The following is a 27837-nucleotide window of genomic DNA, read 5'->3' on the forward strand; positions in this document are numbered from 1 at the left end:
CTTTCCCACCTTTTTCGGGCCGGGGGCGGGGTGGGGGGGGGTGCGGAGTAGTCCCTAAAGTATGGTTCTCTTCCCCAGAAGTAGAAATTAAGAAAACCTAGTGTTTCCGCCTTTACCTGTGGAAAATTCAAAACTGCTACCTTTTTTTTTTTTTCTAGTTTGGTGCTCTGGTTGTCAGATGTTGGAAGTCAGTAGACAGAACATACTCTCCGTGGTTTTATATCCGTTCTGGGGTGCAGTGATTAACACTGAACTTTGGTTCCTCTAACTCTTGCCTGGGTCGATAGAGTTAAGCTGGAGCTTTGCTTCGAAGGATAAATAAGGCACAGCCTCTCGACTGGACATAAATGGATCTGAAGACAGCAGTATTTAACGCAGCTCGAGATGGCAAGCTCCGGCTTCTCACCAAACTGTTGGCAAGCAAATCCAAAGAGGAGGTTTCCTCCTTGATCTCTGAAAAAACAAATGGGGCCACGCCACTCTTGATGGCCGCCAGGTATGGGCATCTTGACATGGTGGAATTCCTCCTAGAGCAGTGCAGTGCCTCCATAGAAGTAGGGGGCTCTGTCAATTTTGATGGGGAAACCATTGAGGGGGCTCCACCTTTGTGGGCCGCTTCTGCAGCAGGACATCTGAAGGTGGTTCAGTCTTTGTTAAATCACGGAGCGTCTGTCAACAACACGACTTTAACCAATTCCACGCCCCTTCGAGCTGCCTGTTTCGATGGCCATTTGGAAATAGTCAAGTACCTGGTAGAACACAAAGCTGATTTGGAAGTGTCAAACCGCCATGGGCATACGTGCCTGATGATCTCATGTTACAAAGGACACAAAGAGATTGCTCAGTATTTACTTGAAAAGGGGGCAGATGTCAATAGGAAAAGTGTTAAAGGTGAGTTCATCTTCTTCATTTTTTTAAGTGTTTGCCACTTATTTTCAGGAAGTGTGAGGCATAATTTTAAGCAGTGGTGTTAAGTAAGCCAACATTGACAGGCCTGTTTTGATTAGGTGTCCCTTCCTAAAAAAGACCTTTATCACTGTGTTAAGCAGCATTTTCTCTTTTTATTTGGAGTGACTTCCAGTTCTTGGAAAGTGGGTTCCCCAAAGTTTAGAGCATGTTAGTGGCAGTTGATCTGAACGATTAGACTTGTGTGTACTTCAGAATATACTTTGATGTGATACATTATTCTAGGTTTTATTTTTTTAGAACACCCTTGGAGTAGAAACTACTATATTTAGTGAGTCATCGTTCTGTTTATTTTAGGTAGGCATTTCATTTGTTATTCCATCAGGGAAGACCAGGCCATACTGACTTGGAAGGATTAATATCACTGAAAAGAAGAAAATCTGTTTCCTTATTCCCTACTTATTGTGTGGCCAGTAGAAAATCCTTTTATTAAATAATAGCAAGAGGGAAGGCAGATTTTTTAAAACTGCTTCAGTGCTGAGAGCAAAACAAGGACTAGGTTAAGCAGATGTGGATTTGTTGACTAGCAACAGTGTAAATATCTTTGTCCAAAAGAGGAGCTCAAGTTTATGGTTGTATATACTTTTTTAGGATGTTTTTTTAACTGTTAAAAACAACTGCTATGATAGTATAATATTGATGCTTAATGTTATTTTCCTTGCATATGTTTGTTTATAGAAAGTTTCACTGTCTAATATTAAAAAACTATAAAATTTAAAGGAGCATACATACATGATAAAAAAGAATCATACAATACAAATTGGTTTATAGTGTTTGCTATGAAAAATCAGTCTTACTACCTCTCATTTCTAGATCTCCAACCACTATTTACAGTGTTTGGTGTGTCCTCAAGATAGTCTATGCAAATAAAAGTATATTTGTCTGTATATCTCTCCCTCTTCCTTCTTTGTTACTTGATATATACTGTTCTTTTCTTTTTTTAATTTATCTTGGATATCATTCGACTCCAACACACATAACTGCCTCATTCTGTTTCATGGCTACACAGTATTTCATTGTATGCGTGTGCATAATTTATCTAGTCCCTGTTGATAGGCAGTTAGGTCACATCCAGAATAAACAGTGCTGCTGTGAATGTTCTTGAACAAATGTGTGTCTTTGCACACTTCTGTGAAGACAGCTCTATTGTAAATACCTATAAGTGGATTTGCTGAATTAAAGTGAATGCTTATTTGTCATTGTGTTAGTGACTGCCTCTCAGAGCAGCTAAACCTCAAAATTACTGGTCTCTACAAAGTTACTGGATATATTTACTGAAGTTAGTATAATCTTTTAAAAAAAGATTCGTCACAAAAATGATACAGTCTCATTGTGATTTTTTTAATAAATTTTTTTCCCAACCAAATATAAAAATCTCATAAAATTCCAGCACTTAGAGATAATCCTCCTAAAGATACTGAATTTTGCATTTAGATGTATGTATGCAATTTTATTTTATGCGCTCTTCTGTACCTATTTTTTAGCTTAATAAATGTTATCCTTAATGGCATTAATTATAGCTGTTTAATTTCAATAGCTGCTTACTCTTCTGCTAATGAAGTTTTACATTGCTTTGCTTCTGGCTTCTCACTATAAGAAATGTTTCTGTAAACATTCTTGTAGATTCATTGTTTCTGATTATCTTTGAGGTAGGTATTGAGTCAAAGGACAGCATGACTTTTTTTTCCCTGAAACAGTCACCATTCTTTTAAATAATGATTGTTTTGAAAGAACAAATTACTGCTTAATTGGCCATGTTAGTATTGGGAATGCTTTGAAGTCATACCTAGAATAGAAAGGGTTAAAAGAAATGGCTGCATGTTAGGCTTGTTGAGTTTTTAGTTTGTTTCAGCTTTTTATTCATCAACCTAATGATGTACAGACTGTTGGTAAACTCATGTATTTAAATCAATTTGGAGCATGTTTTAAACTCATGGCATTGGAGGGATGAGTACTGGTACTATTTCCCTTCTGTTTTTTCTAAATTTTTTATGCTTCTAAAGGTATAATATTTGGGAGAACTGTACTGTAAATAGCCCATATTTTAGTGAGCATTTTTCCTTAGTAAACTGAACAATATTTAACTTGATTACCTTTGGTATTTAAGAAAACTGTTCCTTTAAACACAGTCGTCATACAGTTTTGTACTTGAGGATGTATATGCTGTCTCTTGGCTAATTCGAGAGTTTTTTTTTTTAATATACTTTTTTTTAAAGGTACATGTAATTTTTTAATACCAAAAATTGTTTTATGTAGCTTCAATTTTATATACATATATATACAAACAAACATATGTATTATTATACGTATATATAATATATCACTGTGTGCAGTATTTGAATTTTTGTATGGTGCCTTTAAATTTGACAGTGAGTCTTATTTAATGAATGTTGGGAGCAGATTAAAGTACATTTGTACCTCCCCCACTCTGATCCTGAAGCTTCCATTCTTTGATAATTACTCTCTCATCTACTATTCAGATTTTTTTCATTTTTTAATTTTCTGGGTTTGGGGTAATAGAAAAACAGGAACCAGTTGAAACTGAGGCAGGAGCACTGCAGAAGGATCTGGTAGAGCATCAAGAAAGGATTTTTGCCCCCCACATTTTTTATCCTCATCCAAAAAATGGGAAAAACTGATAAGACTAGGGGTAAAATTGAATAATTTCTTAGGAAATTTTATTTTATATGTCAGCTGTTGGAAATGGTTCTGAAGAAAGAAAATGCCAGTAGATTATGCTTGGTCTGCTAAAATGTAAAATTCATGTGACTTCTACCTTCCATTACTTTTTAACAGGCGGTTGGCATTTGAATATATTAGTTAACCTCTTTCCATTACTTTTTAACAGGCTGTTGGCATTTTGAACATGTTTTAACCTAAAGGTGGAATTCATTCATTAATTGAGAGTATTTATTGAATTCCTTGAGTGTGCCAGGCTGTTAGGAAGGAAATGACAACACACTCCAGTATTCTTACCTGAAAAATCCCATGGACAGAGGAGCCTGGTGGGCTACAGTCCGTGGGGTCACAAGAGTTGGACATAGCGAAACCACCAGCTTACAAGATGAGTAAGACAAGATTCAGTCCTTGATTCCCTGCTCTTGAGGAGCTCATGGTTTGATTGGAGAGACAGTTCATAAGCAGATACTTAAACCACAATATGGTAAGTGCAGCAGTAGTGTTTTCTTGTCTTAGATTTTTGGAAATACTTGATCCCCAACTAACTCATTATCTGAGGGGGCAGTGGGTTCCCATGGCATTTAGAAAGAGGAGAAAAACAGATATTTTATGTGCTTCTCCATTTAACATAGCAATTGATTTTTGAGACAGGAAAGTTGGTTGCTATTTAAACAGAGTCCCTAAATGAGAAGTAATTAGACAAACCCATCTTACAGCCATCCATATTTATCTCAGTATTTCATAGTGATAGTCATTTTTGACTTTTTGACTTTAATTGGTCCTTTTTTATTTGAGTTTTTTGTTTTTGTTTTTTTGTTCTGTTCTTGAGGATTTTTTTGTTTGTTTTCAAATGCCAAAAACAAACAAAAGGCTTAGAGTAGGACTTTGCAGATCTATGAAAAGCTTAAGTCCTTAATTCAGCTGGAAATTGAGCAGCTGAAAGTGATTGAGTGCTAGAGACCTATAGAATGGCTCTGAGTTGGAATTGGGGAGACTGGCCCCAGAGGACATACTATCCTTAGGCATGGGTCGATCACTTTTAATTATCCAGGATAAATTGGTAATCAGATAATTCCTGTACATTTTCTGTTGGCAAGGTATTGTGTCAAGGTGTTGTGGAGGCTTTGAAAAGATAGAGCACATCACATGTGTTTGCTGTTAAAGGAATAGTATAAATTCATTCTGTAGAATTTTGGAAGAGTAACTGGAAAGGCTTCATGGAGAAGTTAACTGGGCTTTAAAAGGATTGCTGAGTTCAGATCTGCAGAAGGGATCTGATACAGTTTTTAAGCCTTAAGGAATGACGTCAGGAAAGGCACATTGAGAAATATGCTTGGAGGGTACAGAAATGGGAAAGTAGACATATTTTGACCAGTGGGCACTCAGGGCTAAATTTTACAGGACATTGATTTCCTGGTAAAGGACTTTGATTTTATTCTTTATGCAGTGGTAAGCCGGTGGATGTGTTCAGTAAGGAACGACTGAGTTTTGTTTTTTTTTTAAGAGAACCCTATCTTACAACATTCTAATTCTGTTACATTGTGAGCTCTTTGAGGTTAGAGACCTGGTGTTTGTGTGCATGTGTTAGAGAAATCCCGACCACAGTGGACATTTGGTCAGTAAGCTTGTTGAATGAATGTGTTGCATTTAAGAGAGGAAAGAGTATGAGCTCTTTGATGGCAAGGACTGTGTTTTCTAGTCATTTTAGTACAGAAATACATACATGAAGACATTGGGATGGTGATTGTGAAAAATAAGTGGTACAGGTGGAGCTCTAGAGCAGTTCAGAAAACAAACTCACATAGGCTCGTAAGTATAGACACTAGGTTGGTGAAAAAGTAACTTTGGCTTCAGACCATAAATTTTGAATCATTATAACTAGGCTCAAACACACCGTTATTAATCAAAATAGGAACCATTACAGTCAACACATGTTTGCCAACGAGTTTGTTTATTCCTGTAGCATAAAAATTTGTGCTTCAGGATTCAGTGAACTCTTGGAAAGCACTTTCTGCCTCCTGCTTGTGGAAGCATTTTTCCTGCAAAAAGTTGTGGAGATGCTTGAAGACATGGTAGTCAGTTGGTGAGAGGTCAGGTGAATATGGCAGATGAGGCAAAACTTCGTAGCCCAGTTTGTTCAACTTTTGAAGCATGGTTGTGTGACATGCTGTTGGGCGTTGCTGTGGAGAGGAATTGGGCCCATTCTGTCGACCAGTGCCAGCTGCAGTCATCACAGTTTTCTGTGCATCTCCTCGATTTGCTGAGCATACCTCTCAGATGTAACGGTGTCGCCAGGATTCAAAAAGCTGTACGGGTCAGACAGGCAGCAAGCCAGCAAACAGTGACCGTGACTCTTTTGGGTGCAAGTTTGGATTTGGGAAGTGCTTTGGAGCTTCTTGGTCCAGCCACGAGTCTGGCCGTCACTAGTTTCTTACAGTATCCACTTTTCACTGCATGTCACAGTCCAGTCGAGAAATGGTTCATTGTTGTTGCGTAGATTAAGAGAAGACGACACTTGAAAATACAGCGTTTGTGATTTTTGGTCAGCTCATAAGGTATCTACTTATCGAGCTTTTTCATCTTTCCAGTTTGCTTCTAATGCCGAATAGACCATAGAAGGGCCAACACTGACTTCGGTAACTTCTCGTGTAGTTTTAAGAGGATCAGCTTTGATGATCCTCTCAGTTGGTCATTGTCAACTTCAGTGGCCAGCCACTACGCTCCTCATCCTCAAGGCTCTCATCTCCTTTGCAAAATTTCTTGAACCACCACTGCACTGTACATTCAGTAGCAGTTCCTGGGCCAAATGCATTGTTGGATGTTGCGAGTTGTCTCCATGGCTTTATGACCCATATTGAACTCAAATAAGATTTCTTGAAATTGCTTTTTCTCTAACATCACTTCCCTAACTCTAAAATACTTCCCTGGTGGCTCAGATGGTAAAAGCGTCTGCCTACAAAGCGAGATACCCAGGTTCGATCCCTGGGTGGGGAAGATCCTCTGGAGAAGGATATGGCAACCCACTCCAGTATTCTTGGCTGGAAAATCCCATGGATGGAGGAGCCTGGCAGGCTACAGTCCGTGGGGTTGCAAAGAATCGGACATGACTGAGCAACTTCACAATAAGTCATTAGCAAAAAACATTAAGTGAGAAATGCACATTAAAATGATGTATAACATAACCACATTTATTTAAGAATGTATTCCAGTATCAAGTGGCAAAGTTCAACTGCAGTTATTTTCGCACCAACCTTAATAGCTTTAAAAGGATTTGAGAGAGAGCTAGTTCAGGCAGTTTATTTGCCTGTTTATTATGGACATTTTCTAACTTAGGTGCAAGTGGAGAAAGTAGAGAGAAGAATACTTTAAACTGCTGTGTACTTACCATCTTGCTTCAACATTTATCCACATTTGCCAGTGTGCGTTAAAAAATACATTTCCTTCATCCACTTATTTTGTTATCTACAGTAGTTTAAAGCAAACCCCAGGCATTCTTTCTCTCCCACAGTATAGGCAGTTTTATGTATAGATGTATTTCAATCAAGATGATTTTTTTTAAAGATCCTTTTTTTTTTTTTTTTTGGTTACCCACTGTAAATCCAAAAAGAATGCATAAAAGAAAATCTCCACTGTAAATTAAGAATGGTTGGAAATAAGGTAATGGACAAAGATAATGACTTGCCATGTAAATAGGTTATTTGTATACTTCAGGACTTAAATCCTGATGGATCAGTTGGTAAAGAATCTGCCTGCAATGCCGGAGACCCCAGTTTGATTCCTGGGTTGGAAAGATCCCCTGGAGAAGGGACAGGCTACCCAGTCCACTATTCTGGCCTGGAGAATTCCATGGACGGCATAGTCCCTGGGGTCCCAAGGAGTCGGACATGACTCAGCGACTTTCACTCTACTCCACTCAGGACTTAAGAGTGTTGGAAGCTGAAATTCTCTTTTCTCTTTGAGAACTCTAGCTTAGCTCTTCGTTACCTCAAAATATACCTGCTAGCAGAGAAGAGTAAAAGAGAGGGATTTAAAATTTTCTACTTGTAACATTCTGCATTTATTTTGATTTAATAATAATATTTAATAGTTGAATTTGTTAATTTTTTTTTTGGCCACACCACACGGCATGTGAGATCTTAGTTCCCCGACCAAGGATTGTACCCAAGGAGTCTTAACCGCCGGACCACCAGGGAAATCCCAAATTCAGTAACATTTCAGTCACAGACCAGGTTACTCCCAAGCTGTTTCTTGTTCATTCCTTTCCTTCCCGAATCCCCTGGCACACTTCCTCTGTGTCCTCAGGGAGACGAGGCATCCCAGTGGGGCTAAGCTGTAGATGGTGTTGAGTGCAGTAGTAGGCTATCCATTGTGTTCCTCTGTCCCTGGAGATGAGGCTGGGAGCTGTGCTCCTTTAATATCCTAAAGGGTTCCTCTCTACCCCCTTCCCACCTCTCCCTTAACACATGTTGCTGTTGTTGATTAGTTGCTAAGTCATATCTGATTCCTTTGTGACCCCATGAAATGCAGCCCGCCAGGCTCCTCTGTCCATGGAATTTCCCAGGCAAGAATACTGAAGTGGGTTGCCATTTTCTTCTCCAGGGGATTTTCCCAAACCAGGGATCAAATTCATGTCTCCTTACCAATTAGCTATTGGTATAAATAGCTAATACCAGGAACAAATACAGGAATAAAATGCTTGAAATCAGTATTTTTGTGCAGTTGAACTGCACACCTCCCTCCCAGTCTTCATCAGTAGACCTCTCTTAAAGATTCAGCTTAGCCCCAGCTGCAGGGTTGAAAAATGGATGCCAAGCACAGTAGGCTAAAGAGGAAGGATGAGAACTGTTTTTGTGCATTTCCAGAGGAATCTATTACAATAAAAGAGCCTTTAATTGCTGCTTTTATCAGTCGAAACTTATACTTTACTAAAAACACACTTTGGTTTTAAAACAGCTTTGACACATAACTCACATACCGTTCACCCATTTAAAGGGTGCACAATCACTGATTTTTAGGATGGTCATAGATTTGTACAACCATCACAATTGGTTTCTCATCCCCCTTCCCCCCCAAGACCCCTTACCCATTAATAATCACTCCCATTCTCCCCTTCACTCCATCTTCACCCCCAGGTGCAGTCGTCTTCGAGTTCACTCAGACTCATGTCCATCGAGTCAGTGATGCCATCCAGCCATCTCATCCTCTGTCTTAGGCAACCACTGATACTTCTGTCTTTGTAAATTTGGCTGCTCTGCACATTTCTGATAAGTGGAATCATACTATGTAGTCTTTTGCAGCTTTCACTTAGCGTAGTGTTTTCAAGACGTCCGTTTTGCAGCGTCAGTGCTTTTTCTTGCTGAGTAGCCCGTTCTGCACATGCGCTGCCTTCATCCTTCCATCACTTAATGGGCGTTCGGGTTGTTTCCACTTGTTTGCTATCATCAGTAATGCTGCCATGAATATTTGCGCCCGAATTCTTCTGTGGATGTATATTTTTCATTTCCCTCAGGCATATATGTAGGAATAGAATTTTGGGGTCATATGGTAACTATATTTTTAAGAAACTGCCAAACTGGGTCTTTCAAAGTCGCTGCATTCCTATCAACATTGAAGAAGGGATCTAATTTTTCCACACCTTTACAAACATGTTATGACCCTTTTTTAAAATGATAAGTCTTTATTTATTTTTGGTTGCACTGGGCCTTTGTTGTTGCCCACGAGCCTGCTTTCGTCTTGGCAGGTAGGAGCTACTCTAGTTACAGTGCGAGGCCTTCTCATCGCAGCAGCTCCTCTCGTTGCGGAGCTCAGGCTCTAGGGTGCACGGGTTTCAGTAGTTGCAGCTCATGAGATCTGTTGCTCTGCTGCATGTGAAATCTTCCTGAAGCAGGGATTGAACCCATGTCCCCTGCATTGGCAGGCAGATTCTTAACCAATGGACCACCAGGGAAGTCCCCCTTCTTTTTTAACATAGTTTTCTTAGTGGCTGTGAAATGGTGTCTCATTGTGGTTTTGATTTCTTTTTCTCCAGTGGTTAATGATGTTGAGCATCTTCTCATGTGCTTATTGGTCATTTGTATATATCTTCTTTAGAGAAATGTCTTCTTATCATTTGCATGTTTTAAAATTGGGTAACTTATCTTTTTATTACTGAGTTGTAAGAGTAATTTACAACTCTTGTTGGAGTTGTAACATCACCAACTCGATGGACATGAGTTGGCATCATCAATGGAGTTGGCATCACCAACTTCATGACATGAATTTGAATAAGCTCAGGGAGTTGGTGATGGACAGGGAAGCCTGGCATGCTGCAGTCCCTGGGGTTGCAAAGAGTGGAACACGACTGAGCAACTGAAGAGTAATTTATATATTCTGAGTACAAGTCTTTACCAGATATATGATTTACAAATACTTTCTCCTGTCTGTGGATTTTCACTCTTTTGATGGTATTGTCTAGAGCAACTTGGATTTTCTTTTACAAATTAATTTTTTTTAAAATCTGACTTTGGATCACTTCAATTTGACTTAAGAAAATTGCTAAGAATAGTCTAAAATAGTCTGCAGGGTTTACTGATACCTTTTACTACATGGATAAAAACTTTCTGTGGATCAAACTATAATCTAGTAGACCCACCCTATTGCTGTGGCATATAAAATTTAAATTTAGAATAAAGAGGAATGGAGAATTTTCATTTCTGTATGATATAAAACAGATCTGTTTTAAACTTCTATGCTTAACACTTGATATAGTTACTGGACATGTTAGCTATATGGCAAATATCTATGTAGCAAACAAGAAAATGAATATTCTTTTTCTATTTCCTTTCTGCTCGAAGTAGCGAAGACCAGGAGTATAGTCATCACTTGGCCCCATCTTGGCTCACCTGCATCAGAATCTGTATTTTGCTGTGATCTCTGGAGTTTTTCACTTTAAAGTTTGAGAAGCACAACATTATTTGACTTATACGAAAGACATACACAAAGTTTGAACCCTGTGAAGACTTTTAAGAAAAGCGGAATCTGTTAAATTGATATTGTTAGAAAAAGCAGTTTAAATTATAATGGACATTTTGCACTTGTTAAATATTTTATAGCTTTTATGAAGACTTTTTCATTTCATTAAAAAGATAAATTCTGTTTGTTACTTGGGAGTACTTTGAAAACTTGATCCTAGTGAATCTTAAGTAGTTTTACCCAAATTGAGATATTTATAATGCTGTGTTGAAGTTCTTGTATAATTTAAGTGGTTGGTGACAATCACTTATTTATTGTTTAATCAATCCCTGAACATCTGGTTTGGAGCAAGGGAACTCTTCGGGCCCAGACTAATCCTTACTCAGAATACTAGTATGTTTTTGGATTATTAATTTTAGAAAAATCTTGACTCCACCGTTAGGTACTTTTGACAACTGAGCATAAATTCCTATCTCTTTTGAGCCTGCTATCAAAAATTACGAGTCTCTTTAAAGTTATCATCATTTAGGATTGGCAATTCACATGAGTCTTCTTGACGAATACCATCATACTTTAATGTGTGAGCACTTCCCACAGTCTCCTTCCCATAGTTCAGTTCAGTTCAGTCACTCAGTCGTGTCCGACTCTTTGCGACCCCATGAATCGCAGCACTCCAGGCCTCCCTGTCCATCATCAACTCCCGGAGTTCACTCAAACTCACATCCATCGAGTCAGTGATGCCATCCAGCCATCTCATCCTCTGTCGTCCCCTTCTCCTTCTGCCCCCAATCCCTCCCAGCATCAGAGTCTTTTCCAATGAGTCAACTAACTCTTCGCATGAGGTGGCCAAAGTACTGGAGTTTCAGCTTTAGCATCATTCTTTCCAAAGAACACCCAGGGCTGATCTCCTTCAGGGTGGACTGGTTGGATCTCCTTGCAGTCCAAGGGACTCTCAAGAGTCTTCTCCAACACCACAGTTCAAAAGCATCAATACTTCATCGCTCAGCCTTCTTCACAATCCAACTCTCACATCCATACATGACTACTGGAAAAACCATAGCCTTGACTAGATGGACCTTAGTCAGCAAAGTAATGTCTGTGCTTTTGAATATACTATCTAGGTTGGTCATAACTTTTCTTCCAAGGAGTAAGCGTCTTTTAATTTCATGGCTGCAGTCACCATCTGCAGTGATTTTGGAGCCCCCCAAAATAAAGTCTGACACTGTTTCCACTGTTTCCCCATCTATTTCCCATGAAGTGATGGGACCAGATGCCATGATCTTCATTTTCTGAATGTTGAGCTTTAAGCCAACTTTTTCATTCTCCTCTTTCACTTTCATCAATAGGCTTTTTAGTTTCTCTTCACTTTCTGCCATAAGGGTGGTGTCATCTGCATATCTGAGGTTATTGATATTTCTCCCGGCAATCTTGATTCCAGCCAGGCAATCTTGATTCCAGCTTGTGCTTCTTCCAGCCCAGCGTTTTTCATTATGTACTCTGCATGTAAGTGAAATAAGCAGGGTGACAATATACAGCCTTGACATACTCCTTTTCCTATTTGGAACCAGTCTGTTGTTCCATGTCCAGTTCTAACTGTGGCTTCCTGACCTACATACAGATTTCTCAAGAGGTAGGTCAGGTGGTCTGGTATTCCCATCTCTCTCAGAATTTTCCACAGTTTATTGTGATCCACACAGTCAAAGGCTTTGGCATAGTCAATAAAGCAGAAATAGATGTTTTTCTGGAACACTCTTGCTTTTTCCATGATCCAGTGGATGTTGGCAATTTGATCTCTGGTTCCTCTGCCTTTTCCAAAACCAGCTTGAACATCCAGAAGTTCACGGTTCACGTGTTGCTGAAGCCTGGCTTGGAGAATTTTGAGCATTACTTTACTAGCATGTGGGATGAGTGTAATTGTGTGGTAGTTTGAGCATTCTTTGGCATTGCCTTTCTTTGGGATTGGAATGAAAACTGAGCTTTTCCAGTCCTGTGACCACTGCTGAGTTTTCCAAATTTGCTGGCATATTGAGTGCAGCACTTTCACAGCATCATCTTTCAAGATTTGAAACAGCTCTACTGGAATTCTATCACCTCCACTAGCTTTGTTCGTAGTGATACTTTCTAAGGCCCACTTGACTTCACATTCCAGGATGTCTGGCTCTAGATGAGTGATCACACCATCGTGATTATCTGGGTTGTGAAGATCTTTTTTGTACAGTTCTTCTGTGTATTCTTGCCATCTCTTCTTAATATCTTCTGCTTCTTTTAGGTCCATACAATTTCTGTAGTAGCCCAGTGAACATGGTTGTGTTTTCTTCCTTCATGATTTTAAAGCACTGTTTCTGTGTTATTATATAGTTGAAAGCTAGTGTATTTGGATGATTACTATTTTAACTTTCTTTGGAAATAACTTCTAACACTTTATGTATCATCAGTTTGATTTTATAGAAATGTCCATATAATAGACACATCTTTTGAGAAATCATAAAAAATTTGCCATTATGAATTCAGTACCAGAAATTTTATTTTTTTTCAGAAATTTGTCTTTTCTTAATCAGGCATTGAGAATTGTATAATAAGGTACTGGTGACCCTTGAACAACATGGGTTCGAGCTGCAGGGGCCCATCTATATAGGAATTATTTTCAGTGATAACTATAATACACACTGTCTGAGGATAAGGAACCATGGATACCAAGGGCTGAGTGTAAGTTGTCTACACTTGAATTTTCCACTGCATAGTGTCGGTGTCCCTAATCCCCGAGTTATTCAAGGGTCACCTACTCTTAATCTTTTTTCTTTAGCTGAAGGTAAATTCATTAAATTTCAATGCTAAATACCCTTTATTTCACTTTTTAGAGGAGATAGGTATTTTTAACTAATTAACTTTTGGCTGTGCTGGGTCTCATTGCTGCCCACGAACTTTCTCTGACTGTGGCAGGTGGAGGCTCCTCCCTAGTTGTGGCACATGGGCTCGGTAGTTGTGGCTCATGGGCTTAGTTGCCCTGCGGCGTGTCATGAGGGATCTTAGTTTGCAGACCAAGGATCCAACCCATGTCCCCTGCATTGATAGGTGGATTCTAAGAAGCATGTAACCCAGGGAAAATGCCTGAGTTGAATCTTCAGTAGTACCTGGCAAATGATATTATGCATTTAAATCAGTGAAGTTACCTAGCAAGAGTTAGATGTGATCTTACTGATCTTTGGCATATATCGTTTAGCACAGACTACTCACAAGGCCACGGTAACTTGATTTTTAAATTCAGCTTGTTATATTTTTTCCACAGGACCTTGCATTCATAGTGTATCTAATTCTTGAATGAAAGAACAAAGGAAAATATATGCAGTAAATATAACAGACTATTATATACATATATCATTTTATAAAGTACTTATATGTTGAAACTCAGACTTACCCCAGAAATGGGAACATAAATATACATGTCCTGAAAGAAAAGAAAGTTTGTGAACAGACATGGGGAAATGTTCTGGATACCCAGGTATTAGTTCAGTTCAGTCACTCAGTGTCTGATTCTTTGCGACCCCATGAATCGCAGCACGCCAGGCCTCCCTGTCCATCACCAACTCCCGGAGTTCACTCAAACTCACGTCCATCAAGTCGGTGATGCCATCCAGCCATCTCATCCTCCGTCATCCCCTTCTCCTGCCCCCAATCCCTCCCAGCATCAGGGTCTTTTCCAGTGAGTCAACTCTTCGCATGAGGTGGCCAGAGTACTGGAGTTTCATCTTTAGCATCAGTTCTTCCAATGAACACCTAGGACTGATTTCCTTTAGGATGGACTGGTTGGATCTCCTTGCAGTCCAAGGGACTCTCAAGAGTCTTCTCCAACACCACAGTTCAAAAGCATCAATTCTTTGGCGCTCAGCTTTCTTCACAGTCCAACTCTCACATCTATACATGACCACTGGAAAAACCATATCCTTGACTAGATGGACCTTTGTTGGCAAAGTAATGTCTCTGCTTTTCAATATGCTGTCTAGGTTGGTCATAACTTTCCTTCCAAGGGGTAAGTGTCTTTTAATTTCATGGCTGCAGTCACCATCTGCAGTGATTTTGGAGCCCCCCAAAATAAAGTCTGACACTGTTTCCACTGTTTCTCCATCTATTTCCCATGAAGTGATGGGACCAGATGCCATGATACCCAGGTATAGAGGTAATATAATTACAGTTAATTCCAGTGCTAGAAGGAATACCGTAGAAGCATTCTTTTGAAGGAATTTATAATTCTTTTGAATTATAAAGAATCAAAAGAATGTTTTGAAAGATTTTATGATTCCTTTGGAAATGAATTAAAGATGTCTCTTAAGCTGTCACACGTTTCTGGTTCTAAGGTAGGGATTAATTTTTATGTCATTTGTTTATTAAAGTACACTTCATGTACAATAAAATCCATCCTTTTTAGTATATAGTTCTCTAAGTTTTGATGAACATAAGCAGTAATTTGACCACCACTACAATACAGATGGAATGGAAAACTCCTGTATTGCCCTTTTGCATTCTCTCAGCGCCCACCCTCTGGCAATCACTGGTCCCTTATCTGTCTTTTAGGCATTAGTCTTAGAGTTTTTTTAGGCATTAGTCTTATAGTAAAAATTCTAAAGCAGTGCAAATGTCCATCAGCAAAGTGTTTATGTAAATTGATAGTATCTATATAGTTCATGTAGACTATATGTACACGGAACATGACAGAATGACTCAGATGTAGGTGAAAAGCAGGAAACAGTTGTCTATTTTCTGATTATAACTTTATAAAGATATACTATTTAAAAAGACTTGGAGACATGACATAGTTGCTTTAAAATTACGCTTTTCGGACTTCCCTGGTAGCACACTGGATAAGGATCTGCTTGCGAGTGCGGGGAGCATGGGTTCAGTCCCTGGTCCAGGAAGGTTTCACAGGCAGAGCAGTTAACCCTGTGACCACTCTTCTGAGTCTGCTCCAGAGCCGGCGTGCCGCAGCTGCCCGCCTGCGTATACCCTGGAGCCGGTCCTCCGCAATGAGAAGCGGGGCTGGGGGAAGCCCGCAGGCTGCAGTGAAGAGCGGCCCCTGTTTGTGGCAACTAGAGAACACACATGCAAAGCAACGGAGACCCAGTGAAGCCAGAAATGAATAAATAAAACTAGGCCTTTGTTTTGGATTTTGGTGGGATTTTTTTTTTTTAACCTGTTGTCTAAACTTTTAAGTAATGAACTGGGCTATAAGTTGAAGATTTTTTTAGGGCTCCTAGGGCAGGGGCATGAAAGTATGGTGCTTGTATACTTGTTAGAATAAAGACTATATCCACCTGCTAAGATTTTACTTTTTAAAGTTATTTTGTCCTTATTTGAAATCATGTTTTGTGATATCTAGTGTTAAAAATTTAAGAATCTACCTTAGCTTTGATACTGTGCTAACTGCTATCTGGGATTTAAAGGAAATACAGGCTCTGTGTACTTTAAGCCATTTAGGTCAGAAAACCTATTTGTGAGGCCAGAACATATTATATTACTTCCCTTGTGGCCCAGAAAATAAACAATCTGCTTTCAATATGGGAGACTTGGGTTCGATCCCCGGGTCAGGAAGATCCCCTGGAGAAGGGAATGCCTACCCATTCCAGTATTCTTGCCTGGAGAATTCGATAGACAGAGGAGCCTGGCAGGCTACAAACCTACATTGTTGCAAAGTCGAACACAACTGAACAACTAATACAACAACATATTGTGTGGGCTTCTCCAGTGGCTCAGTGGTCAAGAATCCACCTGCCAGTGCAGGAGATGTGGGTTTGATCCTTGGATTGGGAAGGTCCTCTGGAGAAGGAAATGTCAACCCACAGCAGTATTCTTGGCCTGGAAGATCCCATGGACAGAGGAGCCTGGGGGGCTACAGTCCATGGGGTCACAAAGATAAGTCCAAGCAACAGCAGCAGGATGTTATGTAATGTCTTACACGAGGTATTATATGAGTACTTATCAGGATGAGTGAAACATTCATTCGCCAGACATTCTCAAAATGATAATATAGTATAACCAAGAAAGCCTCTTTGAACAGCTAAAATCTGTTGAAACATGGCAGAAAAGTTAAACAGTAAAGAAGGAGGAGTATATTGCAGGAAAATTAAGAGGCACGGAGGTGGAAGTAAGCAGGACTGTTTGTGGGGCTGGAAGAGGTAACGTAGGATCGAGTGATGGGAAGGCTAAGCAGCTTCTCTGCCTTGTGTATAGCAGATATTGATGTTGTCTTTTGGGTCAGAGTAGGTGTTGGCAAACTGCCCCAGAGGTCAAATTCTGCCCACCCCCTGCTTTTGTATTGCCTGAGAGCTAAGATATGGTTTTTGTATTTTTTAGTGGTTGAAGAAAATGAATAATATTTCAGGACACAAAAGCTGTATTTTAGTGTCCATAAATAAAGTTTTGTTGGGTAACAGCCATTCTGTTAATTTAACCAATTGCCTGTGGATACTTTTTGTTATATGGTAGAGTTGAATGATTACAACAAAGACTGTATGTCCTGCAAAACCTTGAATACTGTGTAGTCCTTTGTAGATCAACTTTTTGGCTCCTGGGCTAGACACACAGAGCAGCGTTCATACTGGAGGTGACGAGAAGTGGAGCTGGAGAAGTAGGGTAGGGAAATATTTCTCTTTTCAAAAATCTATTTCCTGTAGTGTTTCTTCTTATGTGTGTTTCCACTACCAAGATTAAGCTTTACTTCACATAACGTGCCTTCTGAAACTGTAGATTTCTGCTTTGTTGCTTTCTCACCCTCTCACAGATAATGATTTGAGAATCAATGCTGTCGAATTTTGAAATCTTAAAAGATTTTCAGCTGTTTCCTTAGAGGAAGCATAAAATCTTTTGAGTTGTAAAGTAATTTGATTGGTAGAAGTTTTGTTATGAGGTTTATTTTTATTAGAAATAACTTATTCACAGAAGTATAGTATGACTAGCATTTAAAATACCACCTTAGATATGTGCAGTACATTGAAATGGCAAATGGGAGGCATGGATTTTTATTTTAATACTAATTCCTCTGGTTTCTGTTTGTAGGACAAGTTTATCTTCTCTACTTTGCATAGTTACTAATATAAGATTATAAGAGGGCAATGGTTAATAAAATCACTGGTACCTTTTTTCTTCATTTATTTTATTATTCACTTCTAGTTTCTCTAGGCTTACTTTACTTTTTTCCGTATAACTTCTTGAGATGGAAACTTAGTTGTTTTTTCAAACAGCCTTTCTTTTCTAATGTACATTTAAGCATACTTTTAGCCATATCCCATAGGATTTTTTATTTAATGTTTTTATATCATCCAGCTAAAAATATTTTCTACTATCCTTTGGGATTCCTCCTTTGACCCATGTGCTATTTAGAAGTATATTTTTAAATTTCAAGTATGTGGAGATTTTTCTAGGGTTTTTTTTTTGGCTGTGCTGGGTCTTTGTTGCTGCACACAGGCTTTCTCTAGTTGAGGCAAGCAGGGGCTACTCTAGTGCCCTGGGGCTACTCTAGGGCAGGGGCTTCTCACTGCATCAGCTTCTTCTGTTGTGGCTCCCAGGCTCTAAAGCAGAGGCTCAGTAGCTGCGGTGCACAGGCTTAGTTGCCTTGTGGCTCGTGGGATCTTCCTGGACCAGGGGTTGAACCTGTGTCCCCCTGCATTGGCAGGTGGATTCTTAACCACTGGACCACCAGGGAAGTCCCATTTGTTTTTAATATAACTTGTATTGTGAACTTAGAACATATTCAGTGGTTTCAGTCCCTAGACATTTATGTGAGTCTCATTTTATGGCCTAGACTGCAGTCAATATTTATATGTGCTCCAAGTATCATTTCCAGAAAGAAATGAAACTCTGTAGTGTTCATTATGCAAAGTCAAATGTGCCTTAGGAAGCATCACTATGAACAAAGCTAGTGGAAGTGATGGAATTCCAGCTGAGCTTTCAAATCCTAAAAGATGATGCTGTGAAAGTGCTGCCCTCAATATGCCAGCAAATTTGGAAAACTCAGCAGTGGCCACAGGACTGGAAAGGGTTGGTTTTCATTCCAGTCCCAAAGAAAGGCAATGCCAAAGAATGCTCAAACTATCGCACAATTGCACTCATCTCACACAGTTGCAAAGTAATGCTCAAAATTCTCCAAGCCAGGCTTCAACAGTATGTGAACTATGAACTTCCGGATGTTCAAGCTGGATTTAGAAAAGGCAAAGGAACCAGAGATCAAATTGCCAACATCTGCTGAATCATGGAAAAAGCAAGAGAGTTCCAGAAAAACATCTATTTCTGCTTTATTGACTATGCCAAAGCCTTTGACTGTGTGGATCACAACAAATTGTAGAAAATTCTTAAAGAGATGGGAATACCAGGCCATCTTTCCTGTCTCCTGAGAAATCTGTATGTATGCAGGTCAGGAAGCAACAGTTAGAATTGGACATGGAACAACAGACTGGTTCCAAATCAGGAAAGGAGTACATAACAGCTGTATATTGTCACCCTGCTTATTTAACTTCTATGCAGAGTACATCATGAGAAATGCCGGATTGGATGAAACACAAGCTGGCATCAAGATTGCTGGGAGAAATACAATAACCTCAGCTATGCAGATGATACCACCCTTATGGCAGAAAGTGAAGAACTAAAGAACCTCTTGTTGAAAGTGAAAGAGGAGAGTGAAAAAATTGGTTTAAAGCTCAACATTCAGAAAACGAAGATCATGGCATCTGGTCCCATCACTTCATGGCATAATAGATGGGGAAGCAGTGGAAACAGTGTCAGACTTTATTTTTTTGGGCTCCGAAATCACTGCAGATGGTGACTGTAGCCATCAAATTAAAAGATGCTTGCTTCTTGGAAGAAAACTTATGACCAACCTAGATAGCATATTAAAAAGCAGAGACATTACTGGGCCAACAAAGGCCCACCTAGGCAAAGCTATGGTTTTTCCAGTAGTCATGTATGGATGTGAGAGTTGGACTGTGAAGAAAGCTGAGTGCTGAAGAATTGATGCTTTTGACCTGTGGTGTTGGAGAAGAGTCTTGAGAGTCCCTTGGACTGCAAGGAGATCCAAGTCCATCCTAAAGGAAATCGGTCCTAAAAATACTTTGGCTACCTGATGCAAAGAACTGACTCATTTGGAAAGACCCTGATGCTGGGAAAGATTGAAGGCGGGAGGAGAAGGGGATGACAGATGGCATCACCAACTTAATGGACATGAGTTTGAATAAACTCCGGGAGTTGGTGATGGACAGGGAGGCCTGGTGTGCTGCAGTTCATGGGGTCTTAATGAGTCAGATACGACTGAGCGACTGAACTGAACTGATCGTGTTCATTTAATTTTCTGTATCGTTACTGATTTTGGTCTTCTATACTGAGAAAGGTGTGTTGAAATGTATTATTAGTGGATTTATCTGATTTTCTTTGTAGTTCTGTTGATTTTTGCTTTATTTTGCTGTGTTTTTTGATGAAAACAAGCTTAGAATTATATCTTTATGTTGTTTTGAATTTCATATTATAAAATGTTTCTTTATCTCTAAACATGCATTTTGTTTTAAAGTCTACTTAATCTCATATTTTACTATCAGATAGCTTTCTTATGGTTAGTTTTTGCCTAAGATATATATATATATTTTCATTATTTTACATCAGCCTTTTCCTGTTCTTACATTTAAGGTATTTCACATGTAAGCAGCATGTAGTTGAGTTTTATGTGTTTGTATTTTTAATCTGATAGTTTTTGTATTTTAGTGGCACATTTAGTTTGTTGTATTTAATATAACTACTTAGGTATTTAGGTTTTAATCTACTTACTGATTTTTATTTTTCCGGCTATTTTGTAGTCTTTGTTTCTATCGTCATTTGGATTAGTTTTCATTTTTTCAATTTTTTTCTGTATTGTAGGATGTGTAGTAATTATCTGCATGTATACCCTCTATTATTTTAGTGATTCTTCTAGATAGTACTACTTTGACTTATTAAAGTCTAACATAAATTACTAATTTTACCTTTTTCTAAGCAATGCAGAAATCTTAGAATACTTTAACTCATTACCATCATTATTTGTATGCTATTACCATCAAGCATTTTTCTTCTATACACATCTCAAACCCTGTTTCAATGTTTAAAGTCAATATTTATTTAGATATCTCCCAAGTCAGTTGGCATTTATTTTCCTTTACTGCTTTAGGGCTTCTTTTGTTCCTGATTAGAACTTTGCTATCAGTCTACCTGTTCTTTTGCTGGTCATTTCTACCTGTTGTTTTGTTTTAAGATTTTTCTCTTTGTCCTTGGTATTCAGCACTTTTGCTGTAGTGTGCCTCGGTGTAAGATTCTTTTTTATCTAGCCTTCTTGTTTGTAAAACTTTTTAAAACTGGCTTAATCGTTGATCAACTTCAGAAAATTCTCAGACTTTATCTCTGTAAATATTGCCTTGCCTTGGCCTTTTTTCTTCCTCTAGAATTCTGACCTTAAGTGTGTTAATCCTTCTGACATCGATTCCTCTGTCTCTTATAGTCTCCTGCTTTTTCGTCCTTTCACTTTCATGCGTCTTTCTGTGTATTTTCATCTGACTTATTTTCTAGTTCACTGATTGCCATTCAACTGTGTGTAGTCTGCTTTTAAAGCCACCCATTGAGTTTTTCAGTTCTAGAATGTTCTTTTTTTAGTTTCCAGTTTTCTAATTCTCAAAACTTTAAATCCTTCTGAATATTCTAAGCATAATTATTACTTCAAAGTCTTGTGTTTGATAACTGTATTATCTAGGTCCTCTGTTGGGCTTTTCTCTTAGCTCTTATTTCTCTTGGTTTTTGTGTTATGGCTCCTGATTTTCTCTTCTGTCCATTATGTTTGATTAGATACCACACATTATAGATGAAGAATATGTATATAAATAATTTGAACCCTAGTGTGATAATTGTTTCATCTAAGTAGTATTTGTATTTGCTTCTGGCTTTTGATTACATATGCCAGCAGTCCTGGATTACTTTAATTCCATATCAAGATGATTTTAATTTCCATTTCAGTTCCTGTGATGATGGGTTTATTTGTGCTTCATCTTAACTCCTAGAGAGCAGCCCCACAGAGCTGTACCCTGAAGTGTAGTGGGATTTCTTAATGGGCTCTGGACTTTAGTTTTCGCCTCTAACCCTACAAGATCAGAAGCTCTGCTCAGTTTTTCAGCTGTCTCTTCCATAGTCAGTAGAGGTCGTTGGGGGAAATTTCCCCAAATTCTGGACTTAACTAATTTTTTTTATTCTCCTGGATGTTGTCTGCATATGAGCTCTTACCTACTGTCATACAGATTTTTTAAAATGCACTTCTCAGCTCTTCTAGTTCTTAGTGAGAGGGGATACTATTACCGCTGCCGTTACTAGATGTGAGTCTCTTAGTCCTTAAAAACAAAAACCATTTTTTTCAGCATATGGTGTATTCAAAATATATGTATTTGCTGCATTTCTATTCTTGATTTTATTACTGTGAATGGAGAAGAATGCCATCTAAGCCTTCTCTTTATTACACTATTTCTTAGAAAAAAAGGAAGTATTATGGATCCTTAATTCAAGAGCGTTTTCAAAAATATACTTAGTAGTAGTCATGTTTAATTGAAACTAGTTTGAGCAAATAAACAGGAGTAGTCAGAAGTTCTGGGCTCTTGAGTGCTTGGTTATTATACACATTGCAGAAACCTTCTATCAGACACTGAAATGCTGAGTCAGAATAAATACACAGATGTTGTCAATGTAATCCCTGTAGATACAGAAGACAAATAAGCAGGGTACGTTTGTGAAGAGATTAAAGTCCTATTATAACTTGTGCTTTTTTTGAGTTTTAGTTGTAGATTTGTAATGTGAAGGATTCAGATTTAAGCCACTTTCTAGAACATATCCTGCACCTGGGGTTCCCATGGCCACCCCCACGTTTGGGGTTAACATGCAGTCGTACTCATGGCTAAGATTTATTCCAATGATGTAGTAAGGACATGAGTCTGGATCGTAAGAGGAAAGGTACAGGTGGGGTCCAGGGGACTCTTGTGCAGGCTTGTTTATGCTCTGTCCTTCTTGTGAAAGGTCATTCAGAGCACAGTCTTCTCCTAGCAACGTAAATGTAAGCGTGTAATGTTCCTGCCCAGGGAATCCCATTTGATTGATTAGAGGCTCAATGCCCGAGTTTTGATTGGGTGCTGGTTATGTAGGCATCCTCTGCTGAGCCTCCCGGAAGGAAAGCAGGTAGTCCGCATGAATTCACCCTTATCATTTAGGGAAACTTAGATCTTAGAACTGTTTACCAGGCAGCATTCCAGATGCCAGCCAAGGACCATCCTTGCAAGCAGGTCTTTCTAAGGATAGCTGTCTCAGCCAGCTAGGGTAGCTCTTTTCCACACACATGCCTAAAGTGACTCACTGTTGAAGTTTTCTGTAAACACTATGTGAATACCAAGGGCCTGCATGATAATTTCTGTTTTGATCGTAAGTAGAATGTTTATCATTAAACGTAGGTAGCTAAAATAACTTGAGTAGTTATTATGTCTTAGTATGTTCCATCCATACAGGGCTTTTTATTAGTGTGCCAGTGCCTGTTGTCAGTTTTAATCCATGTGTGGGAAGAAGCGGGTAGTATTAGAACATTTAGTACATCTAAAAAGAATGTTTAAGAAAATTAAATTACAGTGGGAAGTAATGCATTATGAAAGGACACTTCAGATGTCTCCTTTTAAAGTTCATATTCAACCACCCACATGTTTTTTAGATTTCAGTGGATTTGTTTTTCTTATGGGAGTTTTTTGAAGAAAGTACTTTGTTACCAATATTTTTGACTAAAGCTGAAGTTCACTTGGCAATCTGGAAATACTGAAAAAATAACTTCTCACTCCTAGAAGCAAATTGAAGAATCTTAGATACTTATAGACTAGATTTCTTGTTTATAAATGTGGACTCTGACTCAGAAAGCTATGTGACAGCAAAGTGCACAGCTGGTTAATTTCATCAGTTTTTAGTTGTAGAATATACACTTGAAAACATTATCAAAAAATACCAAAAGGGCCATGGACTAATTTTGAATTTCATTTAGTGACTTTGAAAATCTTTTCATGCCTAATTTGGTCATTTCATTTATTCAGAGAACTTAACCAATATTATTTTTCCCTTGCTGTGTGTCAGACATTAATTTTAGGTGCTGGGGATCTTTTTTTCTTATTTGGAATCAAATTAAAGTATGTCTCATTGAGGGTGGCTTGGAGCTGCCTACTTTTCTTTAGATTTTAAAGTACACTTATGTATTGTATCCTGGTTCCTCAAAATATGTTATTTCTTTTTTCCTTCTCTAAGGTAATACTGCATTGCATGATTGTGCAGAGTCTGGAAGTTTGGACATTATGAAGATGCTTCTTATGTATTGTGCCAAGATGGAAAAGGATGGTTATGGAATGACTCCCCTTCTCTCTGCAAGTGTGACTGGTCACACAAACATTGTGGATTTTCTGACTCACCATGCACAGACCAGCAAGACAGAACGGATCAATGCACTGGAGCTCCTGGGAGCTACCTTTGTAGACAAAAAAAGAGACCTCCTTGGGGCTCTGAAGTACTGGAAAAAGGCAATGAACATGAGGTACAGTGACAGGACTAACATCATTAGCAAGCCAGTGCCGCAGACACTGATAATGGCTTACGATTACGCCAAGGAGGTGAACAGTGCAGAAGAGCTGGAAGGTCTTATTGCTGATCCTGATGAGATGAGAATGCAGGCACTGTTAATTAGAGAGCGCATTCTCGGTCCTTCTCATCCTGACACCTCTTACTACATTAGATATAGAGGTGCTGTCTATGCAGACTCCGGAAATTTCAAGCGATGCATCAACCTATGGAAGTATGCTTTGGATATGCAGCAGAACAATTTGGACCCTCTCAGCCCAATGACCGCCAGCAGCCTATTATCTTTTGCAGAACTGTTCTCTTTCATGCTGCAGGATAGGGCTAAAGGCCTGCTGGGCACCACTGTTACCTTTGATGATCTTATGGGCATTCTGTGCAAAAGTGTCCTTGAAATAGAGCGAGCTATCAAACAAACTCAGTGTCCAGCTGACCCATTACAGTTAAATAAGGCTCTTTCCATCATTTTGCACTTGATTTGCTTATTAGAAAAAGTTCCTTGTACTCTAGAGCAGGACCATTTCAAAAAGCAGACTATATACAGGTTTCTTAAGCTGCATCCAAGGGGAAAGAATAACTTCAGCCCTCTTCATCTGGCTGTGGACAAGAATACTACCTGTGTAGGGCGGTACCCTGTTTGTAAATTTCCATCTCTGCAAGTTACTGCAATACTGATAGAATGTGGTGCTGATGTGAACGTCAGAGACTCTGATGACAACAGTCCCCTCCATATTGCTGCTCTGAACAACCATCCAGACATCATGAATCTCCTTATTAAATCAGGTGCACATTTTGATGCCACAAACTTGCACAAACAAACTGCTAGTGATTTGCTGGACGAGAAGGAAATAGCTAAGAATTTGATCCAGCCTATAAACCATACCACGTTGCAGTGTCTTGCTGCCCGTGTCATAGTGAATCATAGAATATACTATAAAGGGCACATCCCAGAAAAGCTAGAGACCTTCGTTTCACTTCACAGATGATATTTTGACTGTTAAAGCACGAATTGGTAACAGTTGTTTCATAAATGAGCACTGTTGTGATAACACCAGCATTCATTTAGCTTGATCCCATTGTGCTCTCATTGGCTAAAGCATTGTAAGCATCAAATTTACAGGATTGGTTTCCCAGTATTTAATATAAATATACCATATAATATATTGTTTGTGAATTACTGAGAAATGAAATGTCATATTCAGTTTCTAAAATTGTCTGCCAAAGGCTTATCCATTCTGGTTTTGTTTGTGTTGGGTTTTTGGGACAGAGTTAACTAACCATTTTTCAGTGGTGTCTTTATACTTTTCTGATTTGTGAATTTTATACAATTGAAGGTCTTTTTTTCTGCTTCTTCCCTCTTTTCTCCAAACTTCTCTCCTGTTTCCACTTTATTTTTAACTTAACCATTTCTACTGAGCAGTTTTTCTCCCCTCATGGGCCCATGTTAAGTTGTACGAACTTTATGGACTTGTTACCATTTGCAGTTTACCATAAGTGCTTTATCTTCTCTATGCACGGGCTTCAACTTGACTGTTGTATGTTAGCATATTTCTATGCAGCAATTGGTCAGCTTCAACTCTGAAACACTGTTAAGTATGTTACAAAGTTCATTTTATGAAAGTACTCTTGTAGCATGACAATTTGTAGAGCTACAGGTTAGCTACCAGAGCTTGAGCTTTTTTGTTGTTTTTTTATTTACATCTGAGATTTCTTTTTCTAATCCACTGAAATTATTGTGTGCTAAATTTGGGAAGCAAATCTATTCTAACTCATTAACCCAGTTGAGATTTAGGTCTGTCATCTTAATATATCATGCAGTAAAAGGAAGACTCTTCACAAAGTAACCCACCTTTCATGCTACGCCAGCATTGTCCTGCTTGTGCCGATGATGTGATTAAATGTAGAGAATTTGCTTAAATTTAACCTCAGAGTTTATCACACAGCTTAATGGGTCACATTGAAATATTCAATAATTGAACTGCAAATCACTTTTAGTTACTAAAAGAGCTGAAGCATGTCAGTGGCATGATGCTTGCCAAGCCAGACCTAGGCATCTAGGATAATTAAGGAATTTTAGTATGCCATTTACTGCCATAGTATCAAAGGTCAGTAACAGTGTTCTTTCTTTCTTCAAGCTTAAGTATACCTTTGAAGATAACTTGCATGGATTACTTTGGTCTCAATTATTTGTCACCATAATTAAACACAAAAGATTGCAGTGCTTCCTGTTCCTTTACTGAAAATTAACTTTTTTCTCTTTCTTTTTTTTTTCTTCCTTTCTTCCCCTTGCTTCCTCCCTTCTTTCTTTTTTATTTTTTGTTGTTGTTTTGTTTTTTAACAGCTTTGCTAATGCCACAGAAAGGGCTCTTTTAAACTTAAGAAAAAATAAGTGAAAAGTACTAAAAAAGTTCAGGTAATTATCATTCAGCACTTTATTGTTACTCAGAATAAAATTTATGATGGCGTATTTGCCTTGCCAATGTCTTAATAAAGTTGTTCTGAATAAAAAGCTCCTTATTGGTTTCAGAAAAACTCAGTTTACCTGTGAGTTTAATGAGCTGGATCACTTGGATTTTTGTGTTGACATTTTATTCTGAGGGTGGATGTAGTGGTATTAAGAGTTGTCATTGCAAACAGTCATGTTAGGTTTATTTCATCTTTACTCAGTAAAAAACTTGTAATGAATTATAAATAAATAAAAAAGCTTTAGACTCACTTTCTGGTTAAAAAATTGAAGTTTAATTTTTTAAAAGATACCCTTACTCATTTTACTAGGCTGAACATTTAATTTCACCATTGAAAAAAGTGGTTTAGATATAAATGGTTACTCTCCAAACTTTTGATGAATAGATTTGCATATCTTGTTTACTGTGGGCAAATTTGATGAAATATTTGAACTACCACCATATGTTATGACTAATTTGTGATTTAGAGAAATATTCCAGAAATATCAGACATCAATTTTTGAAGTCATTTGCCTCTAACCCTGTGGTATAAGAATTATATATGCATAAACTACTTTTTTTAAAAAAATGAAAACTTTGTAAGTATAGTAAATTTGCATTAGTGAATCTCAATAATTTACAGATGAAAGGTGAGCAATTGGATTTTAAGTGACTTCATAGTCCTTTTTTGGGGAATGGGGTAGGAGGACTTTACATGCTCTTATAGTAAGGCACATCTCACACTACTTTATAGGTGAATTTGAATTGTGCAACTTGAGTATAAAACAAGGATTTCTTTACATACCATTTCCCCACTGCTGACTACAGATAACTTAGAACTATTCTTCAGTCTTGATAACTGAAATGCATTATTTCAATTAGGATACAGTTTAAAAGCTCAAAATTATCCATTTTATTTTCAAGGAAGTTGTTTCATAAATGTGACCTCAGACACTGTTTAAGGCCTTTGTCAGTATTCTCAAAATTATGAGGCTGAATTTTTAAAAAACTTACATTTGTGTTATTTTTTAAACCAACAGATGAGTAATTTAATGCTTAATGAGCTAATTGTGCTCTCTACTGTACCCTGTAGCATGGGAATGTTGATTGGCACTAATGCATATGATTATGTTTCCATGAAAGTTCTCAGTTAAGGCCT

The 27837-nt window shown here is 38.3% G+C and overlaps 1 protein-coding gene across 3 annotated transcripts in view; it reads left to right on the top strand.

Moving 5' to 3' along the window:
- FEM1C (fem-1 homolog C) overlaps window positions 1-26950 on the top strand; it is a 28012-nt gene extending 1062 nt beyond the window's left edge. The window contains exons 2-3 of one of the 3 annotated variants that reach the window (XM_018053726.1): window positions 159-891; window positions 23911-26949. In XM_018053726.1, the coding sequence (XP_017909215.1) occupies window positions 348-891; window positions 23911-25220 (1854 nt within the window). In that variant the 5' untranslated portion in view covers window positions 159-347 and the 3' untranslated portion in view covers window positions 25221-26949. Of the gene's footprint in view, window positions 1-158; window positions 892-23910 lie in introns of all 3 variants that reach the window. The other 2 variants (XM_018053727.1, XM_018053728.1) reach the window with 2 other exon arrangements.

This window comes from Capra hircus, chromosome 10, assembly GCF_001704415.2.
Source record: "Capra hircus breed San Clemente chromosome 10, ASM170441v1, whole genome shotgun sequence".
Lineage (NCBI taxonomy): Eukaryota > Metazoa > Chordata > Mammalia > Artiodactyla > Bovidae > Capra > Capra hircus.